Here is a 26,009-nt window from a genome sequence, read left to right as displayed (position 1 = left end):
TTGTTTAAATTTTGAATTGAATCTTAAACAAAAAAGTTAAAACTTAAGCCGATCCTGTAAGATTCAAATAAAATATATAATTAAAATATTATAATTATATAATTATATATATTAATTTTTTTTATTATATAAATTAAATTTAATAAATAAACTTACAATTTATTTTTTAATTTGAGCCTAATTTAAAAAAAATTTTAAAATCCGAAATATCGAATTAAACCAAGCTTAAACAAGAATATAAATTCAGACAAGCATAAAATTTTAATTTGAATAAAAAATTAAAATTTATTAAATGAATTTGAATATAATTTTTAAACTTAAATTTAAAAAAATTAAAACTTGAGCCGACCCTAACAAACCTTAATAAAATATATAATTAAAATATTAAAATTATATAACTATATATGTGAATTTTTATTTTTATTTCTTTTTAAAAAATTTTAATTTTTTTATATAAATCAGGTTTAATGATGGATTTACTATTTTTTTTTTTTCAATTTGGATCGAACTTTAAAAAATTTTAAAACCCAAAATATGAAATTGAACCAAGATTAAACAAATATATAAATTACTAATATCAATCATAAGCTAGATCCAAACCCAGTCCATGAACAACTCTAAGTGATTGATAATAAGTTTTATTAATTAAAAGAAGTGAAGGTTTTATTTTTTAAATATTCAATCAAAAATTAATGTAAGATTTAAATTTATAATTTTCTGTTATTTATTTTTTTTCAGATTAACATATTGTTACCATGCTATTGTCATAACCTCACAAAAACAAGATTGGAATTTTTTTCTCATAATAAGATTTCTTTTTTATTAATAAATGAATTTCAATTGAAATTTAGATATAACTCTAGTGGAACCAAATCCTTGACAACAACTACCAAGGAAAATACACTAAAATCTCTTTTCTAGCTACAATTAGATCATGATCAAAGTGAAAACATTCATTCATTTTATTTAAATACATTGCTATAATAACAAAGCTCCAAAAAGCAATAGAGCAAGATTTTCATGTTTCAAAATAAGGATAGTAGATCAACAAAGATTCCACTTTTAGAACTAACAATAATCATTAGCATAAGAAATATTGTAAGTTTTGAAAAAAATCATTGAGCTCTCAAATACAAAAAGACCAAAATTTAACTCTAAATTGAGATTCAATCCCTACTAAGCCTATCCACTTGCAATGCCTATCCTTCATCTACATCATCCCACTGCAAGACAAAAAATATATATAGATATATAAAATTAATGTGCATATAACATGAACTCTAATAGGAAAATGTATGCAAAATTGATTTCCATCCTACTATGACCAGCATATAAATTCATTATAGCATGAGATAATGAACTAATCAATCGACAAGATCAAGAGGAAGTACAAATTGTAACTATAATTTAGCAGAATTTTCCATAACCATTCCAAGTTTCACTATCACTACTTTAATCATGGAAAATCCAAGACAAATTTCAAAACTTATTTCATCATCTACATACAGGAAGCTATCCACAACAGTTTAAGAATCCAGAAATGAGCATCACTTGAGTATAATGTTATCATATTAGAATGACTTCTCAACTACACATAAAATGGAAAATGCTGTTAAATAGAATAACAGTCAGGGGAGTGAAAGAATCGTTTCAAATTACCTCAAATGTTGCTAGGATACATGAAAACTCTCACTTTATCACCCTATTCAACCAAAACAAGAAACCCAAATCAGCAAAACCAAAACCAAACAAATCTGATACAAAGAAGCTGATGAGTAATTAGCTGATTACAATTGGTTAATTACCATGGATTTGGGAGGGAGGTTGGACTTGAACTTAGCACGAACAATGCCACTGTTACCATGAGGCCTTGTTACTTTACCCCAAATGCAACGATAACGAGACCCATTCTTCTTCACTTTGGCCTTGTAAATGTACGCCATTCGCTTCCCACAGTACCATCCTACTTCCTCTTTCGTGTTCACACCTTCGATCTGAATCAGAGACGTGTTCGGATACTGGTTCGACTTCGACCTTTAACAAAACCACACCAAACCAAAAGCGGATTTTTTAAACACCAATCCAAGCACTCCCTTACCAGCTCAACAGACCAAAAGGGAAATTTTGCCGTTACCTCTTGTAGCCCAAAATGGTTCCACGAACGTAAAGCCTATTAAACAGAAAAATTAAAGACCAAATGGAAAAGAGGAATGAAAAATAATTTTGGGATTTCAGAGATTAAGACCTGACGCGCTCTCCTTGGCGACCTTTCACCATTTTCGATTCGAAGAAGCCTCCACCGCTGCTTTGTCTGCGAGGAACAAAAACCCTAGCGAAAGAGGAATTTTATCTAGGACGGGAAATATTACGGTGCGGGTGGGCGAATACTTTTTTGGTGGTCACGTGAGGTGCAGGTGGGATTTCTTTTGGGTTTTGGGCTAGCCATTAGGCATTTGAGTACCCATTGTCTTGGGCCACCCCTGACCCGATATTCACTGGTTTTGGACCCAGAAATGAACAGACAATTCCTTGATTTTCGTTCTTATCGAGTAAAAAGTAATAGCGCATGGACCCAACTTGATTTATTATCTGTTAATCTGTGATATCATTTTTAAAATTATTATAATAATTTAATTATAAGATGATTTATTATTAAAATAATTTATTATTTTATTTAATCAAGAATCATTAATTTTTAATAATTAATACAAAATAACATAACACAATTATATGAATTATCTATCTAATGAACACGCAATCAACACCTCAGCAATGTCTCAACCATCGAATGTTATCTACATTTTTTGCATAACAGAATAATGTTAATGAGTTATGACACGTTAAGATTTGGTATTATGACAGTGGGAATAAAATGAAATCTGATCATTATCGTGATACACATGCACTGAACAATTGTCTATTTTATACCTTATTATTCCATTTATCTATTATTTTCCATACTTTCTCATCAAATCAGATTCCCTTTTGATCCTCTCCAACCTTCCACCTTGGCTTTACAAGGCTGGAATACTTTGGCATGTGAGAGTGAAGTCCCATTGTCTCGTTTCAGTTTTCTCTCTGATTTTCTAGCACATTTATACATTTTCTCAATTAGTTGAAAGGCTATTTAATTTTTAATTTTAAAATTCAATTTAATAGACATTCATTTGAAACATATCACTTATAATTATTATAATATAATTAATCAATCATAATTTAGCATTATGTAAGACTTATTAAAAAATTAGATAAAACCCATGTTTTTAAGTGATAAATTCTTTCATAATTTTTAATTTTGATTGATTAATTAAGTATTGTAAAAAATATATATAAGTGATATAGATCTCAATTCATTAAAACTTTATTTTTTGTATCACTAGATTTAAGGTCGGTTTATATTGATCTATCAAAATCTTTTTGACAACTATATTATATATACACCATCATATTTAAGTTGAAAACTAAAAAAACAAATAAATAAATTTAATTTTTCTTTTATAATAAAGGCAAAAGCTGAAGTAAAGAAGTAACATCATTTTAATTTTTGAATAATTTGAAGGAATTTTCAATAACGTCAGTAAATTTCAATAAGAAATTAATAAAGTTATTAACGCAACGGACAAAGCAAACAAAAGATGAAACAACTCCAAAGGACAGACATGACACGACATGCGAACTTTTCACACTGCCTGTGGATTCCCGCCGCGTTGAAAACTAATTGTTTTGGTCTCTTTCGCGCTTGATTGCCACCGCACTTTTGAGCTCGCATCACATACGTCGCAATCTATCATACTATTTTGCCAATCCAAATCCAAATCAAAATCGTCGGATCACATCACGATTAAAAGAAAGAAAAGCAATCGTCTCTGGGATTATCAGTTCATGATTTATCGTAACTCCAAATGCATCTAATCATAGCTGGCTGGAATAAAATAAAGGATAAAAAATAGAAGATGATGAAACGCAGTCAGTGGCCCGACGAAAAGATTGTACTATGAAAGACGCAAAGAGTGAGAAAAGTGCCACGTGTCTTTTCCACTTTTAAAAGTAGACTTTGTAAAATAAATGCAGTGTGTGGGATTTTTAGAGTTTCAAAGAACCGAGACCGTCATTTCGGTACGAATTTTTTACATTGAGTTCCCAAATTGCCCTTTGCAATTAGTATTTTTTCAAGATAATTCATCTAGGGGAGTTTGTGTTTTGGGAAAAAATAAATCAAATTTTTTATTGTTAGATTATAAATATTATAAAAATATAATATTAAAATTCATTACTTACGAGTACTAATGAAAAATAGTATTAAAAGCAAAACGCATATAAAACTTTTAATAATATTAATGATATGCACTTGAATATTTAAGTTTAATAATAAATAATACTTATTTTATACATAAAAAAATAAAAATGATATTAATAAGTTTAATTGTCTAATCAATATTTTAATTAGATTTGATAATCTTAAACATAATACTATGATACGATATAAAAATAATATGAATAAAAATATAAAAATATATAATTTAAAATTTTATAAAAAATTATAAATAAATTTAATAAAATAAAAAAAATTTTATATTTTTTTATTAATATAAATAATAATACATAATTTTTTATATAAAATATAAAATAAATATATAAATTATTAATATTTTATATAATATAAATATATAAATTATCAAATCTAATTTAAACTAAATCTACAAGAATTCGATGTATAAGCCACTTGATTTGGGCGTTAATATCAAGTTCTGTACAAAGACATTCCTTTTGCACGTAGTGATGGCAACGGGTCGGGACGGGTCAGGTTTTTGTTCGCCTCGAACTCGACTAGATTTTAAATATATAATACTCGAACATGTACTTGACCCGATAAATTTTTTTATTTTTAATACCCAAATCCGACTCGATCCGACATTATATAAAATCAAATTTGACCTAATTCGACTCAAAATTAATAAAATATTATTTTAAATATAAATATAAAATTAAATATATATAAAATATATATATAAATTAAATATAAAATTAAAAAAAATAATTTTTTTATATATATCAGATCGGATAAGATCAGGTTTGTCTAAAACCTAACCTGAACTCGAAAATTTTTTATCCTATCCAATCTTACTTTATCTGATACCTAATTTTTAAAAATTAAAAAAATTAATCATAAATGATCGAATCGAATCAAAATCAAACGATTTAGGGAGTTTTTGACTTCCCTATTTCCACGGCGAAAATGATGAATCATCACAAAATTTGAAAAGATGAAAAATTCAACTCATAGATGCTAGAGTACTTACCAGCACGAGTGTACCAAAACAAGAGTTTTATACATACATGGGACTGTTGGCTTGCTTTGTCAGTTTATGCTAAAAGACAAAAAAAAAGTCACCGTCGAAACCGACGTCACTGTCTCTATCTGCAATTGTTTTCACATGGTGATGTTTAGTTGCTTGTTAATCTGAGATTACTTCTTCTAATTAGGTTGACAAATTGTAAGTTTTAGGGACCCAAGTTGGTAGTACGGAGATAGTTTAGTTTCATTGTTCACATTAACAAATTAACTTTTTTGAAATTTAGTTCGTTGAGTTCGAAAAAAAAAATGGAAAGAGAATTAAATGATTCATAATAATTTAAAAAAAAAACATTTTAGTACAAAAAATATGGAATATAAAAAGAAGAGAATATATTATAAATGTTAAATTTTAAAATTTAAACTTATTAAATATAATTGTTTAAGTTCCAAATTAGTTCCTTAAACTCGAACAAAAAAATAATAGAAAAACAAAAAAAAAATTTAATGATTAATAATAATTTGAAAAAAAGATTTATATAAGATATCACAATATTAAAATAAAAGAATGTATTGTAAATGTTATAATTTAAATATCAAATTTATTAGATGTTGTCATTTCTTTAAGGTGATTGTATAAATTAATTAAGTTTCGGTTTAGAAAAATTAAATTATTGCTTAGGGATTCAACAAAGTGTATTATGATATTTTAACATGGTTTGGCACAAAATAAGATAAAGCACATGGTGTCAAAAGCATTAATTAATTAATTAAATCATATTATCAAAAGGATTTTTGTTATAATATTTTGATGGGTTTTTATTTTTTAAGTGTTAAATTAGATTAATTTGATTAAAAGTGAAAAAATGAAGAAAATATTACTTAAATTCTCCAATAAAAAAAAAAAGATCTTGTTAGAGTATTAACTTTCCAAAAGGATTATCTTAAAAAAAATTTCCAAAAGAATAATGTGAACATGTAAACATTTTTTCATTGTACTTGAGAAAGGCTTTCTTTTACAATATAGTAAAGTTGACTCTACCTTTGCAAAGTGATCCTAAATTTGTTGTCAAAGCAATAATTTTTTCAGACCTTTTGATGGTTTGATAAAAAGAATCTTCTTTTTTTTTATTTAAATTCCTCTTTTTGCATGTTCTTTTTAGAGAATAGCTTGGACTTCACTTTGAAGTATTTGGACCCTCTTTTTGTTTGTTTATTTTTCACCATCTAAGGGTTTTTTTTTTTTTTTCTCTTCTCTTTATTGGAGGATTAAATTTGGCAAAATTTTCTCAAATTGCATGATTTTTTTTCTTTTGGCATTCATTCACCTTAATTTTAGAAAAAGAAAAGAAATTGGAAATTTATTTTTAGTAAAAGAAATTAGTAAAGAAAAAAATATAATTGGACGGATGGAGTAATATACAATAAAAAAAAATGGCCATCCAATATGTTTAGGCCCCTTTTGGAATAGGCAGCTACATCAATGCAATGCAATTTGACACGTTTTTGTCCTTAAATTGCATTGTAATTTCATTTGGATAAAATATGTAATGTCTCTATTTCTCTAGTTTTATATCGCATATTCCAAGATTAATGGGAAATCTTAGGATCCAGTGGAAACTTTTGAATCATAATCCCCGTTGTACTTTTTTTTTTCTAAAGCATTCTAACATAATTTTTTAATTTAAATATGTTTATTTTGTTATTTTATATATGTTTAAAATTAATTTATTTAAATATCATTTGTAATTATTATAAATATTATATATTAAATTTCAAATAATTTTAATTATTATTTTAATATTCAATAATATGCATAGGATTTTTAATGATTATTATTTTTATTATAATTTATTTTATTGTTATCGTATTTACATCAAAACATATATTTTTATTATTACAAAAATTGATCTTACAATCATTATTATTTTCAATGTTATTAAAATCAGCATATTCAAATGAACGTTTATATGCAAGAAATAAAAATCCTTCTAAAAATGATAAAATGGAGGACATTTTGCTAAGTTCAACCAAATAACTCAACGTAACAATGATTGAAAAAAAGAAAACCGAACCGACCATGCTTCGGACGAAAAAAAACATCCCCATAAAAACATGTCCCCATTTCCCAATCGACAATCGTCATGCTTTATAAACTGAGAGAAAAAAAAAAAAAAAAAAAAACACAGAGAAACCAAAACATAAAATCTAGAGATAGAAAGTGCGGCAAACACCTATAAAAAGAGAAAAAATTTCACACCTCTGCTTCTGCCTTACATTTCGGAACCCTCTGTTCCCTCCTTTTCCTCACCGTCTCTTCTTTTTTATTCTTTTCTATTCCTTTCCGTCGAGTCGAGTTGTTTCTTCTTCTTCTTCTTATTCTTCATTGTTTTAAGCTGCCGCAATACGATGTCGTCGGGAGGTGCAAACAACTCGGCAAGCGGAAGCCCAATACATGGTGGATCCACCACTACAAGACGACGCGTGGCAGATCTTCCGACAGTAGAGTCTGACATCAACAGTTCATCTTCTTGTTCGGACTATTACACCCTCGCCTCCAACAATGAAGCAGCCGACAACCCCAACGGGTACATTCCCTCCTGCGGGTCCCATTGTTTGCACGACCACCCCGTGATCAGGTATCTGCTGCTTCGCAGGAAGTTATTCTCTTGGGTGCCCGATACGTCGTTCATCTGGATTGACGACACGTGTCATCGGGCTGTTACTATGGCTCAGAGTTTGATATCCTGCAGGAACATGGGCCGTAAGATCCTTGGAGTTCTGTTGTTTGTGGCGGTTGTTTCGTTTTTTCTCAAAGTCTCGATTCTTAGTAGCCACGTCGAGGTTAACGGCAAATGGAAAAGAGAAAACGGACTTGTGATCTTGCAGACGTTTAAAGAGGATTGGACCTTGGCCCAACGCGTTGTCACCGAGACCCATGTCGAGTCCCGAATTGAACGCTCCATGCCCAAACGCGTTCTTGAAAGGGTCTCCGTAAGTTTATCTTGTTTTGGTTTTTTTTTAATTATTTTGTGATGAATTTTTAACGGTCGATGAAATTTTTATTTTTTTTTTTGGCATTGAATTTTATCGAGGAGTGGTGGCTCTGACCAAACAGCGACTTTCCACCGTTTTTGGGTTACTTTATCATGACCATTTGTTGAGTTGGCTGTTATGTAATTGGTTGGCTTTTCCTTGCGCATGCACATGAACATTATTTGCAATTTCCTTTGGACTTCCATCTCTGGAATTCTACATCTCTTAGAAAATTCTTACCTGTTTTTTGTTTGGTGTAATAGTAAATGAAGTAATTTTATTTGTTGGTTTAGCTAGGGTATTCTTTTTCTATTGTTCATTAGACTTACGTGTTTAATTTTACTTGCCTTATCTACAGAGCCCAGAAATTTGGATGAAACCAAACAGTGACAATTATAAGCAATGTATATCTCGACCCAAGAATCCAATAAGTATGTCATGTTCCTTTCTCAACTTGTTAAGCATTTCCATCTATTAAAAAAAAGAGAGATTTGTAGGTGATTTTTATCAATAATATTCTGAACTGACTTCAGGGACCGGATCAAAGACTAATGGTTATATTATGGTTTATGCCAATGGTGGACTGAATCAAATGAGAACAGGAGTAAGTTTGACTCTTGGCTGGACTTGGCTTGACCTTTGTTTTTTTTTTTAACCTTTTAATCTTTTCTCCAAGCTAATCGTATTGACTTACAGATATGTGATATGGTTGCTGTTGCCAAGATAATGAATGCCACCCTCGTTCTTCCTTCTCTTGATCATGAGTCATTTTGGACAGACCCAAGGTAACATTAATCACTGTAGTTGTTTGATATCAGTTTTCTTCTTTGCAAGCTTCAAAAAGTTAATTTTTTAATACATTTTTTACAGTGATTTTAAGGATATTTTTGACTGGAGGCACTTCATCAATGTATTGAAGGATGATATTGAAATTGTTGAGTATCTACCCGTTAAGTACACAGCAATAAAGCCCCTTGTAAAGGCCCCTGTTTCCTGGTCAAAGGTATGGAAATGACTGAAATTTGTCAAATGCGTGATGATACTTCATTTGATTTACTATTACTGGAATGGTGTCTTAGATGCTTCTTTTGCAGGCTAGTTACTACAGAAGGGAGGTGCTCCCATTACTAAAGCGACATAAGGTGATCAAGTTCACGCACAGTGATTCAAGGCTTGCTAATAATGGCCTCGCAACCTCCATTCAAAGACTACGGTGCCGTGCCAATTATGAGGCTCTCCGCTATACGAAAGAGATACAGGATCTTGGGAGGACATTAGTTGATAGACTAAAGAACAATAATGAGCCATACATTGCTTTACACTTAAGGTACCTACTACCTACCATCATTACTGGCATCTAGTAGAATTTCTCCTTACGAAGTCTCTGAGAAAAATAGGCTAATCTTAATTGCAGGTATGAGAAGGATATGCTTGCATTCACAGGCTGCATCCATAACCTTACTGCAGAAGAGGGTGATGAACTCACAGTTATGAGATACAATGTTAGACATTGGAAGGAGAAAGAGATAGATAGTGAAGAGCGGCGAAGTCAAGGGGGATGTCCAATGACCCCTAGAGAGGCAGCCGTGTTCCTCAAGGCCATGGATTACCCATCCAGCACGCCTATCTACATTGTCGCAGGAGAGATTTATGGCAGCAATAGCATGGCAGCCTTCCGATCAGAGTATCCAAATGTCTTCTCTCATTCTACTTTAGCAACTGAAGAAGAGCTGGAACTGTTCAAGCCATATCAGAATCGCCTTGCTGCCTTGGATTATATTGTGGCACTTGAAAGCGACGTCTTTGTTTATACCTATGATGGGAATATGGCCAAAGCAGTACAGGGGCACAGAAAGTTTGAAGGATTTCGAAAGACCATCAACCCTGACAGGTCTGTTCAAATTAGGGTATTAGATTGATACATGCAGAATATTTCTTGAACCAGGGATATTAAGACCACTGTACTGACATAATCTCTTTTATTTCAGACAAAATTTTGTCAAACTCATTGATCAGCTGGATGAGGGTGTAATATCTTGGGAACAGTTTTCTTCGGAAGTAAAGAGTTTACACTCTGATAGGCTTGGAGCACCGTACCTAAGACAGCCAGGAGAGTCACCACGACTAGAGGAGAATTTTTATGCAAATCCCCTTCCTGGGTGCATCTGTAGCAGTTCTTGGGAGCAGCAAATTAGCAGCCTGAAGCTTGACCAGAAGTTCAGATCAAAGATAGCATATTAGTTGGTGGATTGTCAGTTGAATTATACACTGCCCTTTGCAGGATGGCTGATAGGGATTCTTGAATTAAGGTGCTTTCCCCCTGGTAGGGAGACTTGCAGCAGCCACCTACACGGCTGAGAAATCTTACGGTTTCAGATCTCTCATGCGATTCGATCTCAGCTGAATTATATGATACCAGTTTCAGTTTTGTTAGAGGACCCAACCAGCAACTTGGTAAGCAGAGAAGATGATGTATAATTCTGAGGCAAATTAGGTTAGTTATACACGCACAAACTGATCATACGTCTCAGTGGAATCACAGCATTGACTTATTCATTATTCTTTCAATAATTTGGTTGTAAAAAAAATGCATTTGCCAAATTACCCTCTTAGGAATTCGGATGTAATATCTGAAATGGTACATAATAGAGATTGTTTCCCAAATGTTACCAAATTTCCATGCATGTTTGCATATTCCATTTTTATTCTTACCAGCAGCTAGTACCTTAACAAAAGATGGAAGCGAACTCCCTCGAATAACAATAGTAGATAATAAATCCTAATACTTTGGCAACATTTCTTTCTGTGCCATTATTAGGTAGAGATAAAAAGTAGCAGAATTGAAATCCATACGAAAGTTCAAAATATATATTCATATATTTAATTTGTGATGAGTAACACGACCTGTCAAGACTAATGATTATGAGAAAAAGAACAGCTAAACAAACATGGTAAGCTAACCACCTTCACAAAAGCCACATAGTTGAGCACTCACTCGACTGGTATCATAATCTCATTAGTTCTGAAAGCAGGCAAAGTCCAAGGAGTACGGAGTGAAGCTGTTGTCAGTACCTGGCAAAAAGACATTTATGCCTTGATAGCCAAAACATAGCATATTATATTAAACGTGAAATCAATTCATCCATCACTTAACGATACAAAACAAGGTGCATACATAAGACAGCCTACCGCACTGAGCATGATGGCCAAAACCACAAGATAGACTTGTAGTGTGTCCCTGCAAAGACCTTAATTCATGCATTTATCCTCAAATCAGGTCAGAGTTATAGATTTCTTACACAAAGACCATAGTCAGGAATTATGTACAACTAAGGTTACCACAAGCAATAATGCAATTTCTATTAAAGGTAAATCTCAATGCTTCCAACATTAAACACTATGTAACAGAGAGCTACATTTTTCACAATTGGTCATCAGCTACAAGCACACACAAAACCTACAACTACAATTACAAAAAGATCATCAATTTACAACATAAAACATCCAACAGAACCCAAACTCTAACGTCTATTTCTTGCTGTCTTTGACAGCTTTGTCTACTACTAATTTGACCTTTTTGTACTCAAAATCAACAGGGTGCACACCACACTCTTCAGGCACTACTGGGCGCCTATTACCAAGGATGGTCCATATGTATAGAACACAAGAAGTTGTCAAGGCTCCACATGCACCACCGAAGATGAACAAAGCAAGCACTTTCCAAAAACAATTGCTACTCTTGTGCGCTGTTGTCAGAGATTTGGTGTTCTTTGCAATAGCCTTAGGATCAACTGGTTCAGAATGCATCCAATTTGGAACCGGTCTTAGGTTAAAACTCCACAAGTAAATAAAACAGGTCTGCGAAGAGTTCCCATTTGAAGAGCTGAAGCCCACAAACACTTCCTCATCATTCCATTGTTTTGACAAGTCGATTGAGTATGAAAGTAATGGATCATCGGGTCTAGTACTGCTAGATTGTCTCAACCTAATCTCTAGTCTCTTTGAACTTGCCTCATAATCAATCCAAGAATGTAATTTTTCTCCGTTGTTCAATACCAAATTGACAGAGGATAGATTTCTCACTTTAACTGACACAAGACTACCCACATCAATGCCCAAATGATTTTCATTCAAATCACCATACTTGGCATCTTTGAAGGTATCAAATTCTACAGAAACAACATCACTTTTACTTTTATCCAATCCAAAAGAAATCCCAAACGAACTATTGCGCAATACATTAGCAACAAAACTACCAGGAACCATAACGAAAGCCAAACCATCACCATTTTCATGGGACATTGAAAAGGAAAAGTAAGTTGAAAAGGAAGCAAAATTCCTGGCTTTACCTTCAACAAGCATGATGGGTTTCTTATGCATAACTCTCCCAGCACTCCAACTCACTGAGTTAGTAAGTTGAATCCAAGAACCATCATTAGCAACATGCGCATCCCCATATAAAGCAATATTGGACTCAAAATTTGGATCTTTAGCAAAACTTTTGAAGGAAAAAGAGAAACTTTGGTCTGCAGCTAGGATTTTGAAGAGGAAAATAAGAAAAGTTAGGGCTGTGAAGTAGTTGAAAATGGAGAATGAGGCCATTGCTGAAGGGGGTTAGAGCTGAATCTAAAGTTTGGAATTTTCTTTTAGTTGGTCTACTAAGATTTGCTGGGTGATTATTCCATTTACAACTAGGTGATTTCTTTTCCCTAATTTTTTTAGGGTCTTGGGTGAAGAATCACAGTAAAGAAAGTAAAGAACTGCGGGGTTGGCTTGGCTTGCGAAAATTAAATAATTTTGCTTCTTTCTTCAAGTTTTTTTTTATCCACTTTCTCTTCAAATTTTTGTCCACCGGGTAATATTATAATGGACATTTTTCAGTTTTGCACTTGTACTTTTTCTAAATTCTCAAATGTACCCCATGTTTTGTATATTTACATTCCTATTCACAAAAAATCATTGATTCTTGGGTTGGGTGTTGATGAACCCACCCAAGGTTGTTGTGCAACGTTCCTGTCTGCCTGGCCTGCGCACTTTAGCAAGCTAAGCTTTTTCCAGGAAAAAACCAATGTAGGCGTGCTCTTATCTTGTTGGTAAAGCAACGGATAAGTCTTTATAAAAATGATTCAAACTAAATTCTAGTGTGTTTGAAACATTAAGGAAGCTTCGAGTCTTCGAATTGACCCTTGTCTGTCGCAAAGGTTTGGATAAGATTGTGAACAAAGGGTTGGTGACTTTAAAAGAACCCTTCATCAATGACTGGTTGTTATATTTACTCCGGGGTGGTTTGATTCGTGAGCCTGGAAGAGAAGAATCTGCAGATTTTTTGCTGGCTTAGGGCCCTCAGGCCGTAAGGCGTTGTTAAATCTGAATGATGACAAATTTAAGACAATAACCTTTGCATTGATTAAGCTTCTAAATTGATTATAGTATAGTGGCAGATAGAATTGACCAACTGTAAATAATCGAGCAAGGTAACTTGTATGATGTGAACTTCTTTTGAAACCCTACTCCCCACGCACAACGAGACAAAGTTTAGAACCACAAGCACATCAAATTTGAAACATGTTAGGGGACCACTGGCTTTTGAGGGGCGAATCTTGTGACCAGTATTGTCTCTTTGCTATTAAGATTGATTTTCAAGTTTCAACCCTATCAGGTTTGGTTGGTTTTCCTGAGATCTTTACTCTGTTTCTGAGGCTGTCATTAGATCAAAGAAATCAACAAATGAATCCAGGACACAAAAAACGTAAGGTTAGCTTGTATTTTCCAGGCCAACATCTATTTCTTAGATTAAGCCAAAAATGGTTATTATCCGAGCAGATATGCGAGTCTCTTTAGAGACAGCAGATCAAATCATAGATTAACAAGCAATAACTTCTCCAAGAAAGAGCTAGGTTTTACCATATGCTAGGAGGAAAGTGGTTGAAGTGTGCTTTGATAATGTTCTGGCAATCAATCAGAGCGTGACAGAGAGACAAAGAAGAAGCTGAATGAAGAAAATAAAGATGTGCATCAAGTGGAAACCAACTACAGTGTAAAAGGTAGCATGGTTTTTCAGTCTAGATCGGGGACAGATTATATTTAAGAAGAGGGGACGGATCATATGGAAGAAGCTGGCGCATTTAAAATCGCTAAAGTCTATACATGTCTCAGAAATAGAGCATTAGAGGACCACCCTTAATCCAAGACAGACCATGCAACATAAACTTCCACATTAGTGGCTTTAACAACTGGATTCCATTTCAACTACCCCTCATTTTCTAAGGATCATTGAATTGTCAGGTGAAAAATAACATATAAATTACGTATATACTATCAATTTTAAGAAACTATGACAGAAAAAGAGAGAGAGAACAAAGCTAAAAGTTAAAACCATGTAAGGACATAAGGTAACCAATTTCTTAATAAACATTAGACTACAAATTAAATAATTTAATGCGAGTATCATCAATGTGACTTTGATTTAACCATACTTCAATATTAAGGGGCAGCTATGTCAATCAAACTGCTCCTCAAGTTAAAATTTGAAGTATTGTTTGTTTTTTTAAGCAAGTTCCTGTAAGCCTCCTCAAAAAAGGAAAAAAAAAAAAGAAGAAGAATAAGAAGCAAGTTCCTGTTATCAGCACACAGTGCTGTGGCTAGCAAAGTACAGGGAAGGGGCGAGGGACAGTTATGATATGGGGAAGAGCTACCTTTAATCCATAGCTCAAGACCCAATCAAAGCAAAAAAAAAGGAAAAAAAAGAATGTTATGGCTGTCCTCAACCACATATTAAGCCTCAGGCTTTGATGGAAAAAGGAAGGGTAAAAAACAAAGGGTTAATTAATTTGCTGACTTTAACAAAGAGCGTGAGATGATGTTCTTGCTATTGTCCAAATCAATTTCAAAGACGGCAATCAATTCACTCCATGAGAGCTGTCAAATCCAACTTCCAAAGGTGCCTGCCCATTAACCCTTAGCTACTTAACTGGCAAAATCAAAATTACGATATCACATCAACAAAGGAAGTATGATTAAGGGGACAACTCGAGAATGTGAACCAGTTTTATGAGGATTCACAAGTGAAGATACATAACTCCAAGGTAACAAAAGCTTACAATAGCCAAGCTTCAGCCCGAGCAAATCAACTATCGGCCGGGAAATAAAAATAGGCAGAGCATCACCTTCAGACACATGCACATACAAGCACACACAGTTCTATACACATCAGACAGAGGTTAACATCATGAATCTCTAGTTTTATCCAGTTGCCTCCTCAAAATATACATTGTATTAACCTACAAAGTTTTTGACAGACTTGCAACGTATAAACTTTTAAAATATATTCAAAACGGAAAAATATTCTTCAAATTTACTTGGCTAATTATGAATGTGTACTTAGTATGCAAAAAATGTATACATCCTTGAGGGCGAATATGAATGTGATATATGAAAGGATAATGACTTGACAGGTTATACAAATTCAGAAAAATTCTGATTACCCAATGGCAAGGTACAATCGATACGGCAAGCAACTAACAGAATGATCTACAAAAGCTTACAAGCAACGATGAGGTGTATTTTATGACTTATGCCACAATCTACACTCCATGTGGAAGAAAAGATACCCACAGAATGGATAGCAAAAGGTCATGAGCTCAATTAACTTACTCTTTTTAACCATAATGATTATCAGGAGAGCACATTCATATCACTTTGTTTCCAGAACAATATCCTTGACATCTAGCTCTACTAAGCTTTCTTTCCCAAATAGTGTAAATCCCACAGTTGCCTGCAAGAAAACATGTTCTCAATTCAAATTCTAATTTGATAGATAAAAACACAAGTATCCACCATCATCTGCAGAAAGGACATTTTAGATTTTTTAAGGCTATAAATTGGTTTCAAGATTCTTTCAAAAAGCATGCAAGCACATTAGCTCATGTATGACTTAGTAACCACTTGTTCACCCCTATGAATGTCATACCTTTCCAGTTTTGCGGTTCAATTTCTTAAGGCTGCCTACAAATTCTGCAAAAGTCCCGGATAAAACTCGAACCATTGAACCTGGGACAAGTAGCTTCATATCCTTTGCTCCATTTGCTACAGTATTAGAATGCTTTCTAGATTGTCGTTTTTGCTTAGAATCCAAAATGGATGTTGTAACACCATTGGAATCTAAATTATATTCTATATTCAGCTTATCAGACATGAGGGTTTTTTCTCCTTGCTGTTCCTCCTGAAATGCTTGATCGGCTTTTTCTTGTTCTTCTTTGGCCCGCCTGAAGATTGCCTCTATGTCATCAACGGACACTGGCCTAGGTTTGTTTATTTGTCTTTTTCTGCAAACCATGTACAAACACTTAATATACTAACTGAAAACTGAAAATCAAAGAATATCCAAAAAAATGCTAAGAATTTAGTATTAGTTTTGTAAAATATGTATTAATGTATATAATTTCCCTTGAGTTTTCTTCGTTCAGGTCTTAGTGCACCATCTTTACAATTTCAATACCTTTGAAATCTTACATGCCTCCAAACAAAACACAAAAGAATCATGAAACCAACAATTTCAATTAGCTTGAGGTAATTTGAATCACAAAAATCATAACTATCTTTTTAAAATTTCTTAAGAAATCCCATATTTTGTCTAAACTCAAGTAGAAGAAAATATCAGATGTTACCATCTTCATGCTACGCAAAGGTGCATAACAATCTACCTTATGATTTGTGACATATGGTTCTAGCAAATTTATCAATTTTCATCAAGAACAAAAAGTAACACTCACGTATTTCCAACCTTGAAACCAACAAAACCACCAACACCGTCGCATTCTCTTATGAAGTCATGAATCTCTTTGTTCAATACACATCTTAAGAAAACACACCCTGGAAATAAGGGCTTTGGTTTAATTGATATAGAACCACTTTTTAATCTCTTCTTCTCCTGAACAGCTGGAGTATACATCTGAAGACCAAAAAAAAAAAACACTAATCAATGTAAGTATATATTATATATGTATCAATTTCTTGATCCTTTCTACTCTAATATCTTATAATCATAATATCTTAAAACAATAATGCCTAAAATGTCTTAGGAAAATCTTTAGTTTTACATACAAGGAAGTTTGGGAAAGGGTGCTTCAAACATTGGATCCCAAGGCTCCTGCAAAAGGGTAACAATGGCTAGACCAAGTCCAAGCCTATAGTATGTCTCAGCCTCTTAGCAATGTTTAGCACAAACAAAAATTTAAGATGAATCATTAACATGTTCTCCCAATTACAATTCAGTTAAATCCTCCAATGAATCCCAATATAAGATTAAAATGCTACATATAAACAACAAAACAATGCATTTTATGTTTTAGCAGTCGACAAATTAAAATGACAATAAACTAAACTGCATTTGTACCTTGAAATCGAAGTCCGGGAAGTTCCTAGCGAGTAAGCGAGCCATGATCTCAGCTGTCTCGAGACCTCTAACCCTGGAGACTCGAACGACCCACCACTGAGGACCCAAGTGCGCCAAGTTATCAAGATTGAGTTCCTCGGACCTAGAACCGTATCTCTTCTTGGGTTTTTTTATGAGCCTCTCTTCAACTTCTTCTCGCCAATTATACCCTGCTTTGCTCTCTCTTCTTTCGTTTCTTAGCTGCCTTTTCTCCCTCGCTGATAACTGCTGCTGTTGGACTTGGGTGTTGGTCGAATCAAGAGACGCAGAGATTGGTGGGAGTTGAGGGGTTTGTTTGGCTGTTGAAATTTTGATGGAAAGCGAGTGGAAAGATGGTGGAGAGAGATGGCAAGGACTCCATAGAAGAAGCCCCTGCTTCATTTTTTTTCTTTTTATTCTTTTTTGTTGATTTCTTTGAGCCTCTGCTGTTATTGCCTATTTTATCTTCTATCAGATTATATATATCTTTAGTTTAAACCATAAATTCTTACAATATTTATAATTTTTTCCATTATCAAGCATTGACCTCTATCCTTGGAGATATGGTTGAAGGACCCGAGGTAGCGACAGAATTGTTTTCCTGGTAAAACACTCTTTTCCTGGATTTGCAGCAAAAGATCGAAGGAGTTCTCTGGAGCAACAGAATTGTTCTGCTATAAACTAAGCTGTAAATGGTGCCATTAGTTTTTCTTCGACGGAGTAGGGCCTCAAATGAGATGGACAAACCACTTCTTGATTAAAGGCATTAGCCATTTCAAACAAGTTTTTAGTAATTTTGGTTCAATGAATATTGATTGATTAAAATGTAAAGATAGTTACTTAATTCAGTGACCTTTCTGCTGTGCCGCCAATCAAAGATTTCCCCAAAATTTACAGAATAAGGATAACTTTATCTTCATCTTGAATTGCAATTTAATGTATTTCCTTGTTTCCATAAACAAAAATAGTATCTTTGATTTTGCATCTTATTCAAGCCAAGTATTTGTCCAATTTTTCTACCTCTTCTTGGCTTCCAATATAAACTGGTACACGTTGATGTATCTGTTAGAAGAACACAAAAACAGAACACTGATTATTATAATTACCGGCAAGAAAAGGAAATCACAAACTAGTTAGTAGTTAAATGTTTCTCACCTCAACAGGTTGGATATTAAGGATTCTTTGATGTCCGTCAGATCCTTTCCCACCAGCTTGTTCCACAATAAAGCTCATTGGTGCACACTCATACAAGAGCCTCAGCTTGCCATTTTTGCTCTTTTTGTCTCTGGGGTAACCATAGATTCCACCATATAGCAGTGTCCGGTGGAAGTCTCCAACCAAGCTTCCAATGTATCTAGCAGAATAAGGCTTGCCACTAGGACCAGGGTCTTTGAGGTCATCAATGTACTTCTTCAACTTGTCATCCCACAACTGGTAATTTCCTTCATTGAATGCATATATTTTTCCAGCTTTAGGAATCTGAATGTTCTCTTGAGTTAACACGAATTCACCATACATGGGATCCAAGGTGAATGCGAATACCCCCTTTCCTAATGTGAGCACGAAGATTATAGAGCTCGAGTACATGCAGTAGCCTGAAGCTAGTAGATTACTCCCTGGTTGGCACACGTTCACAACACATCTTTGTTCAGATGAATCAAGCTGCAGGCCATGCATGAAACAATTAGGATTTTCTAGGTAAAATTATTTGAGATTTGCATGTGTTAGAAATTCAATGAAGTACTAGATATGGAGCACTTACGGTGGAATCGTCACCGATATCTGCCAGGCATTCATCATTGGGCTATATATTCCAAAAATAGAACCTGTGGATACAGCAGCATCAATGTTGGATGATCCCTCAAGTGGGTCAAATACCACAATATAGTTTCCAGAGTAACTCTCTTCTACTGCCACTGGCACATCTTCTTCTTCTGATGCTATAATCCCTGTCCTTCCACTTGATCTCAAGCAGTTGGAAAATACCTGTACGTGCAAAACAATTAATCAGTTTCTTGGATTTCGCCTGGTAGCAAAGAAATCTTATCCTAAAACAACTATTGCCTATTTCTGCCAAATGGCCGAAGCAAAAGTAATGCCAATTTCAATAATTCTTCAGTCATAAATTTCTGAAAGCCATTTTTTATAAAACATAACGTGTAGATAGCCAAAACAGCAGGGCTGCTATGGTATTTAAAGTGAGAACTGTCAAAGTGTCCAGTCTCCGGAATTGAACTGTTTAATGAATGATATACAACCAATTGACAACTATATTAAGAACTGACACAAGTTTTGAGAATGTCCATGTTGTTTAATTGCAAAATATAATTCATAGAAACTGAATTCATGGTTGATAGTATTTGATAACAGGACCTCATTTGAGACGACGTCAAGCCTCTTCTGATCCTCTCCTTGCACGTTGACAGCGCCCTGAACACCAGTCAAGCTGGAAATGCTAGCCCTTTGCACCAAAGAAGCAATCTGCTTACATGCCATAGAAATACTGGAAATCACAATAGTGAGCTCTGCATCAATAACACCCCCTTGTTCCTGCGTCAACAACCAACTTGTTAGTGTCTGAATTTCAAACCCAATTTTCTTCGTTTTTGCCTGTGATGCTGTCCCCACACCCATGCACCAAACCCCGGCAGCAACATGCCTTCTCTTGATAGTGTTACTGCTATTGCTGGGGTATGAGACAAGGGTTTTGGAATCAAAGACGCATAACTGAAAAGGAGACAGACGAGACAAAGAACGGGAGCCTGATAACAGTAGTTGAGATGATGTCGTTACTAAGGCTGCTGCTACTGCAACCATAATTTTGGTTTTCTGCTTTGTTGTTTACTTCTTCTTTTGTTCTTTTTGATATCTGTTATTTTCTTTCCTGTCAGAGCAGCCCAGCAGTGCGGACTAGGATTGCAATGTGGACGCCGAAGCTGGGATTGTGAGGTTGCAAAAACAATTTCTGTTAATTTGGGACCCACTTATCCCCCTTTACGCATCCAGTTTTGTGATCATGGTTCATTTAACTTGATGCCTCCAACGGGACGAGCCTGGGATGCTTATAATTTACAAGAGCCAAACCAAGTAGGCCCCAATATGGGCTGTATACACTTTCGTGGAAGTCCAACCATTGCAATTCAGTCCAAAACTTCTTGGGTTAGGGCTTGGTTAAATTAGCTCAATCCCCGAGGAAAAACTTGGTTTTGTAAGGCCATCTTGTGGGAAATAAACTGATGCTTTGGTCTGATAAAAATCCAAAACATGGTGAACATGTGATGATCCGGTTTTCATTGGGACTTGAGTTGTTCATATTTTATTATATCTTTTTAATAGTGAGAGATAATATTTGTTTAAGTTGAATTAGATCCCTCATTCCTTTATTCTTAATTATTTGAGCCAACTTTGTTAACTTTATTCCTCCTTGGTTATCAATATCAGTCTCCACCTTTCACTGATGCGCTGCAAGTTCTTAGGAATTGGAGTTTTAGAACCTAATACATCCTTGGAGACCAAGACGAAAACATCATCATCATCATAGTCCATGGTGTAAAAAGTAAAAAGAATGAAGATCATTTGTCATTTTAGATGACGTTGGCAAATGCAACATTATTCCTAGAATTTCCTTGAAAGCTTTCAAAACCCTGGTCATATTCTCGCGTAGCAGAGACACCAAAACTGAGGAACAAAATGAAACTTCTTTGCTTTTTAATTCAGGTGGGTGCCACCCCTAATTTTCCATGAAGACCAAATGACTAATGTTTATGAATTTCCCTTTCACGTTCACTGTCAGCACAGCAAAGTTGACAGATGGCCGAACCAGCCGAGCTTCTCGATGTGAACAAGAAAACCAACAGAGTCTTAAGGAAAAATAGATGACTTTGAACCAAATTAAAAAGGGTTGACCCATCAATTTTCCCAGTATTTAATGGCTTTTCGGCTTTCATGTCTCTCCTTTTTTTTTAAAATGGAAATTGTTCCAAAAATTAGCAAATATAGGTCAATACCTTCATAATTATGAATGACAACAGAAATTAACAAATTAGTCAATGATCCTGAAAATCAAAATGGAAATATGTGTATATTAAATCTCAATTGGATACTTTAATTTCGTTAAAATTCAATCATAAAACGTAATCCTGACACAATAAACATCTTAACACGCATCCAAAACTGATCTTGTGGGAAAGTTTTCAAATTTTCGTTTTTGATTGGCAAGAACTTCAAAAGAAAGAGAATATAGTATTCGAAAGTTAGGCATTGAGACAATGGAGAAGGGCCGAATAAGCTAAGCCAAGTTGTTCAAAGTTTCAAACATTAAAAGTCTAGAAACAAAAAAAATGGAGTGGAACTAGAAAATTCTTGGGGTTGAAATTTGGAAAACTGGAGCATACAGACAAACAAACACGTCCTTAACTAGGTATCAAACAAGGAAACCACGTATCCAACAAAGAATCGACTCCAAAACTTATTAAAGAAATGAAAAAAAAGCTTTGAAAATGGCGTAAAGGAAAATTAAAACTAAAGACTCGAGAAATTCGAAGGAGAGACTGGTAAACGCCCAAACGCGTCTTAATTGTTTGATCGTTCACATTTCTTCTTCTATATGTACCAAAATAAATAAACCGCTCATCAATCTCCATCTCATTTCACAGAAACCTAAAAGCTAGCTTGATCATCAATTTAATCATGGTTTCTTTGAAATACCCCTTCTTCCTCTTCCTTTCTTCTCTTTTCCTCCATGCTTCTCTAGGTGCGTAATTGTTTGATAAGTCAAATGGTTTGATGCATCAAATTACATATCTTTTATTTATGTTATATCTTTGTTTGTTTTTCTCTTTGCAGCTGAGATTGTTTGCGAAGATTTGCCAAAGGGTGTGTGTGCGTTTTCGATAGCATCTTCCGGGAAGAGATGTTTGTTGGAGACAGCGGTGGAGAAAGACGGGAACGTAGAGTATCAATGCAGGACATCGGAGGTGGTGGTGGAGAGGATGGCTGAGTACATTGAGACTGATGAATGTGTGCGTGCTTGTGGGGTTGACAGAAACTCTATTGGCATTTCATCTGATTCCCTTCTTGAACCACAATTGACTGCCAAGCTTTGTGCCCCGGCTTGCTACCAAAACTGCCCCAACATTGTTGACCTTTACTTCAATTTGGCTGCCGGCGAAGGTAACAATTGCCACCGCTTTCTGTTTTATGAATGAATTTCTAGAAGATTATGAAATCTGTCCTCAGTTCTTTGCTTAAGCTTCACGTTTCGATAACCTAATACTAAAAGTTTAATCACATCTAGAGTAGTTTAGGGAACATGTATCTTCCTTTACAATTTTTCATGCATGTTTTCCACTTTCTGATTTCTTTTGTTTTTACATGTGAAAGTGCTTTGATGGCGATCGAGATGGATTTTTGCTTATCACAAGCCCAATTCAATTTTATATAATAAATACTGATCTACTCAATATTAAAACATTATTTTTATATTTAAATTTGATCCATATATATATATATATATATATATATATATAAACATAATCAATCTTACTTGATTTAAAATTAATAAAATATTATTTTTTAATATAAAATATTATTTTTAAATATAAATATAAAATTAAATAAATATAAAAAATATAAAATACATATATATATGCTTTTAAAATTAAACAAATAACAAAAAATATTACATATATATATATATAAAAGATTGAATCAAAACAAATTTACTTAAAATTCGAATTCATCTTTTTTTAAAATTGACTTGATTTAATTTTGAATTTGATATATATATATATATATATATTTTATATCAATTTTATAAGATTAAATCAGGTCGGATGCGGATTAGATTGCCGACTTGCTGTCATGATGCTTTGCTTGTGACATTTTACCTTTTTAAGGAATCTATATTGTTTGGTAAAGAAATCTCAATGTTCCTCGAGACCCCATTAATTAGAAATGAAAGTCGAAGCCTATTAATCTATGATTGCTTGCATGCAGGAGTGTTTTTGCCTGATCTCTGCAACGCTCAGCGCACCAACCCTCGGCGTACCATGGTCGAACTCTTGAGCTCAGGCGCTGCCCCTGGTCAACCGGTCGGTCTAGCTCCTGCGTCAGCTCCCCTGTGATAAAGTTACTTTTACAATAATGGTTTCATCAGAATTGCTTTGCTTCGAGATGTAAATTGGTGTGAGGAATAATTTAGTGAATTTTTAGAGAGGAGGGAATTTGAGGTTTGTTTATATGAGTGGAGTTGAATGAGGGATATGGTGTGGTGGGCAGCAGGCAGCTGCTGCTTCCTTTTCATTTCTTTAAACAATCATATTTGTTTTCCATTCGTTATAAATGGTGATCCATAAAAATACCATACCAAATTCATAAATTAGTACTTCTTATTCCTTAGTATATGCTTTACGATCATGTAAGAGAAACGTTAATAACATGAAGAATAAAAAATGGATTAAGAAATCAGATTTAACAATTCATATATTGTATCACATTCGTGATATTTTAAACATATATAAAATATAAAATTTTATCGTATCAAATTTGTGTGATATATCAAAAATAAAACATAAATTTTTTATTTTTATCAAATTAATATATAATTTTATTAAAATTTTAAATCATATTATTTTAATATCATTTTCATGTTATATTTATAATTACTAAATTCATAAAAATATACAAAGATAGCTATTATTTATTTATTTATTTTGGAGAAAGATCCATCGTTATTATTATTTCGTGTCTCTCGTATACTAGCCCATCTAATCCATCAGATCAAATTTTGGCCCAAATTTTCAATGATCAGCATTTTTTGGTCCAAATCAGTGTCCTGTAGGGCCTACGCGATTTCTAAATCCTGGTTGCCGGATGCTAATTAAAAAGCCCAACCAACAAACACTTTGCACGGAACAAAGGGTAAAGAGAATAGGATCCCTTGTAAAACTAATTTAACTTTACATTATGGGGCTAAAAAATTTTAATTTTATACTATTTCATATTTTTTATATAACTTATATATATTTTAATTCACTTGTTGAATTTTATATTCTATTCATGTGAATCATGCATACCAAATTTTAAGTTAATAAAAAATAATTATTGATAATAATAAAATTTTAACCGTTAATATATATTGAAAAAAATGCTCTTATTGATTGAAATAATAGAGATATGAGATCGACTTTAAACTTTATGTGTACGACGAATACAAGTGGTTTGTTAAACCTAACAGTTGGTTAGTAAATGCATTAATTGTTCATGAAGTTATTAAAAAATGTAAAATAATTTATATATATATGAAGAACGATTCATTTATATTTTTTAGATTCTTAAATCAAAATTATTAAATTTAAAAATATTTTTTATTCCAATGAGTTATAAATTTATTTTTTAGCTAAGAGTCCAAAAAATATATAAATTATATTAATACAAATAGATCTCATATATATATATATATATATATATATATATTAAAACAGTGGGTAGCCCTCATAATTAGAAAATTATTAACAAAAGATTTTATATAAGTTGTTAAGTTATAGAAGCTTCTGTAATGGGGACTCAAATACTCACCTATTCAACTTTCAAAAAAAATATTAACGTTTGTCGTTTGAGAGGACAAAATTAAGACATGAATTATTACGTATCAAGTTTATAAAAGTTTTCAAAGAGCCCCCAAATAAAAAGTTTTTGGAGTTGGGATTTAACTTAATTTCCAAATGAAATGTTGTCGGTTAATTATTCTTCATGTGTTCTAATTCTTATCTGAATTTAGAAGCTGCCAAATTTGTTCTTGGTTTGAATTTTATATTTTATAAATAATTTCGTATATTTGTTTCCCCTCTTGATACGTGTAAATTTTAATTGCATTAATATTTTTTGGATAAGAATTTCGATTGCATTAATATTACTAAGAAATTGTTAGTATTTTATTTTCATTTGCTTTAAATTTTAATATTTTAATTTTTTTTATTTTCAAATTATGATTTTTTTATAATAAAAATGCTATAAATTATAATATTATCCAATCCATAAAAACTAAGTGTGGATATATAGCAAAAGAATAATAAACAATGAATTATTCAATTATTATATCGAGAATAACTTGACTAGAAACACTGAAAGTGAAAAAGAAATTCAAATTATAAAAAGAAAAATAAAAATAAAAAAGTTAAAAGGGACATAAATTTCCTTAAATTATAATTTAATAATAATTTGAGTCATTAAAATTTTATTAAAATCATTTAAGGTTTTAATAATCCT

The 26,009-nt window shown here is 33.0% G+C and overlaps 6 protein-coding genes across 9 annotated transcripts; 2 read left to right on the top strand and 4 right to left on the bottom strand.

Moving 5' to 3' along the window:
* Positions 1-935: 935 nt before the first annotated feature.
* Positions 936-2,368, bottom strand: LOC111296432 (large ribosomal subunit protein eL33y-like). Its single transcript, XM_022890730.2, has 5 exons — positions 2,246-2,368; positions 2,135-2,170; positions 1,806-2,034; positions 1,660-1,702; positions 936-1,223 (listed from the first exon to the last, which is right to left on the bottom strand). The coding sequence occupies exons 1-4, from the start codon at positions 2,275-2,277 to the stop codon at positions 1,661-1,663; spliced, it is 339 nt and encodes a 112-aa protein (XP_022746465.1). The 5' UTR covers positions 2,278-2,368; the 3' UTR covers positions 936-1,223; position 1,660.
* Positions 2,369-7,430: 5,062 nt separating this feature from the next.
* LOC111296083 (O-fucosyltransferase 19-like) lies at positions 7,431-10,668 on the top strand. Of its 2 annotated transcripts, XM_022890137.2 has the most exons (9): positions 7,479-7,932; positions 8,047-8,287; positions 8,688-8,760; positions 8,863-8,933; positions 9,026-9,114; positions 9,200-9,332; positions 9,424-9,656; positions 9,744-10,220; positions 10,318-10,668. In XM_022890137.2, the coding sequence occupies exons 1-9, from the start codon at positions 7,703-7,705 to the stop codon at positions 10,568-10,570; spliced, it is 1,800 nt and encodes a 599-aa protein (XP_022745872.2). In that variant the 5' UTR covers positions 7,479-7,702; the 3' UTR covers positions 10,571-10,668. The 2 variants fall into 2 exon arrangements, with proteins under 2 accessions (XP_022745871.2, XP_022745872.2); XM_022890136.2 differs by having other exon boundaries at positions 7,431-8,287.
* Positions 10,669-11,183: 515 nt separating this feature from the next.
* Positions 11,184-18,244, bottom strand: LOC111296087 (uncharacterized). Of its 2 annotated transcripts, none has more exons than XM_022890139.2 (5): positions 17,724-18,244; positions 17,101-17,279; positions 16,299-16,653; positions 15,983-16,103; positions 11,184-11,401 (listed from the first exon to the last, which is right to left on the bottom strand). In XM_022890139.2, exons 1-4 carry the CDS (start codon positions 18,141-18,143, stop codon positions 16,023-16,025), a joined length of 1,035 nt encoding a protein of 344 aa, XP_022745874.2. In that variant the 5' UTR covers positions 18,144-18,244; the 3' UTR covers positions 11,184-11,401; positions 15,983-16,022. The 2 variants fall into 2 exon arrangements, with proteins under 2 accessions (XP_022745874.2, XP_022745876.2); XM_022890141.2 differs by lacking the exon at positions 11,184-11,401 and adding an exon at positions 15,162-15,299.
* Positions 11,665-14,420, bottom strand: LOC111296086 (agglutinin-2-like). Its single transcript, XM_022890138.2, has one exon. The coding sequence runs from the start codon at positions 12,929-12,931 to the stop codon at positions 11,858-11,860; it is 1,074 nt and encodes a 357-aa protein (XP_022745873.2). The 5' UTR covers positions 12,932-14,420; the 3' UTR covers positions 11,665-11,857.
* A 352-nt stretch (positions 18,245-18,596) lies between the features above and the next one.
* Positions 18,597-20,692, bottom strand: LOC111296085 (fructose-1,6-bisphosphatase, chloroplastic). 2 transcript variants are annotated; one of them, XR_016326211.1, is made up of 4 exons: positions 20,115-20,692; positions 19,504-19,727; positions 18,897-19,403; positions 18,654-18,803 (listed from the first exon to the last, which is right to left on the bottom strand). XR_016326211.1 is itself a non-coding variant. In XM_089741510.1 (3 exons), the coding sequence occupies exons 2-3, from the start codon at positions 19,326-19,328 to the stop codon at positions 18,732-18,734; spliced, it is 504 nt and encodes a 167-aa protein (XP_089597636.1). In that variant the 5' UTR covers positions 19,329-19,403; positions 19,504-19,643; the 3' UTR covers positions 18,597-18,731. The 2 variants fall into 2 exon arrangements, 1 of the variants encoding a protein (XP_089597636.1); XM_089741510.1 differs by lacking the exon at positions 20,115-20,692 and having other exon boundaries at positions 18,597-18,803; positions 19,504-19,643.
* A 1,643-nt stretch (positions 20,693-22,335) lies between these two features.
* On the top strand, positions 22,336-24,120 carry LOC111296643 (uncharacterized). The gene is made up of 3 exons (XM_022891041.2): positions 22,336-22,494; positions 22,587-22,913; positions 23,739-24,120. The coding sequence occupies exons 1-3, from the start codon at positions 22,431-22,433 to the stop codon at positions 23,864-23,866; spliced, it is 519 nt and encodes a 172-aa protein (XP_022746776.2). The 5' UTR covers positions 22,336-22,430; the 3' UTR covers positions 23,867-24,120.
* The last annotated feature ends 1,889 nt before the right edge of the window (positions 24,121-26,009 follow it).

The sequence above is a fragment of the Durio zibethinus genome, chromosome 12 (genome assembly GCF_047325235.1).
Source record: "Durio zibethinus cultivar Kanyao isolate XHJ-2024 chromosome 12, ASM4732523v1, whole genome shotgun sequence".
In the NCBI taxonomy this organism is placed as follows: Eukaryota; Viridiplantae; Streptophyta; class Magnoliopsida; order Malvales; family Malvaceae; genus Durio; species Durio zibethinus.
Note: the sequence above shows the minus strand (reverse complement) of the source record. Positions and strands in the feature narration are given on the sequence as shown.

Coding starts and splice junctions, on each gene's coding strand:
- LOC111296083 (XM_022890136.2), top strand. CDS start 7,703: ATGTCGTCGGGAGGTGCAAACAACTCGGCAAGCGGAAGCCCAATACAT. Junction 9,115..9,199: donor TCATTTTGGACAGACCCAAG/GTAACATTAATC, acceptor CATTTTTTACAG/TGATTTTAAGGATATTTTTG. Junction 10,221..10,317: donor AAGACCATCAACCCTGACAG/GTCTGTTCAAAT, acceptor CTTTTATTTCAG/ACAAAATTTTGTCAAACTCA.
- LOC111296643 (XM_022891041.2), top strand. CDS start 22,431: ATGGTTTCTTTGAAATACCCCTTCTTCCTCTTCCTTTCTTCTCTTTTC. Junction 22,495..22,586: donor TTTCCTCCATGCTTCTCTAG/GTGCGTAATTGT, acceptor TTCTCTTTGCAG/CTGAGATTGTTTGCGAAGAT. Junction 22,914..23,738: donor CAATTTGGCTGCCGGCGAAG/GTAACAATTGCC, acceptor GCTTGCATGCAG/GAGTGTTTTTGCCTGATCTC.
- LOC111296085 (XM_089741510.1), bottom strand. CDS start 19,328: ATGTACTCGAGCTCTATAATCTTCGTGCTCACATTAGGAAAGGGGGTA. Junction 18,804..18,896: donor TTAATATCCAACCTGTTGAG/GTGAGAAACATT, acceptor TTCTTCTAACAG/ATACATCAACGTGTACCAGT.
- LOC111296086 (XM_022890138.2), bottom strand. CDS start 12,931: ATGGCCTCATTCTCCATTTTCAACTACTTCACAGCCCTAACTTTTCTT.
- LOC111296087 (XM_022890139.2), bottom strand. CDS start 18,143: ATGAAGCAGGGGCTTCTTCTATGGAGTCCTTGCCATCTCTCTCCACCA. Junction 17,280..17,723: donor TCCCGGACTTCGATTTCAAG/GTACAAATGCAG, acceptor TTTGGTCTTCAG/ATGTATACTCCAGCTGTTCA. Junction 16,654..17,100: donor GGTTTCAAGGTTGGAAATAC/GTGAGTGTTACT, acceptor CATGGTTTGCAG/AAAAAGACAAATAAACAAAC.
- LOC111296432 (XM_022890730.2), bottom strand. CDS start 2,277: ATGGTGAAAGGTCGCCAAGGAGAGCGCGTCAG. Junction 2,171..2,245: donor CGCCAAGGAGAGCGCGTCAG/GTCTTAATCTCT, acceptor TCTGTTTAATAG/GCTTTACGTTCGTGGAACCA. Junction 1,703..1,805: donor ACCTCCCTCCCAAATCCATG/GTAATTAACCAA, acceptor TTGGTTGAATAG/GGTGATAAAGTGAGAGTTTT.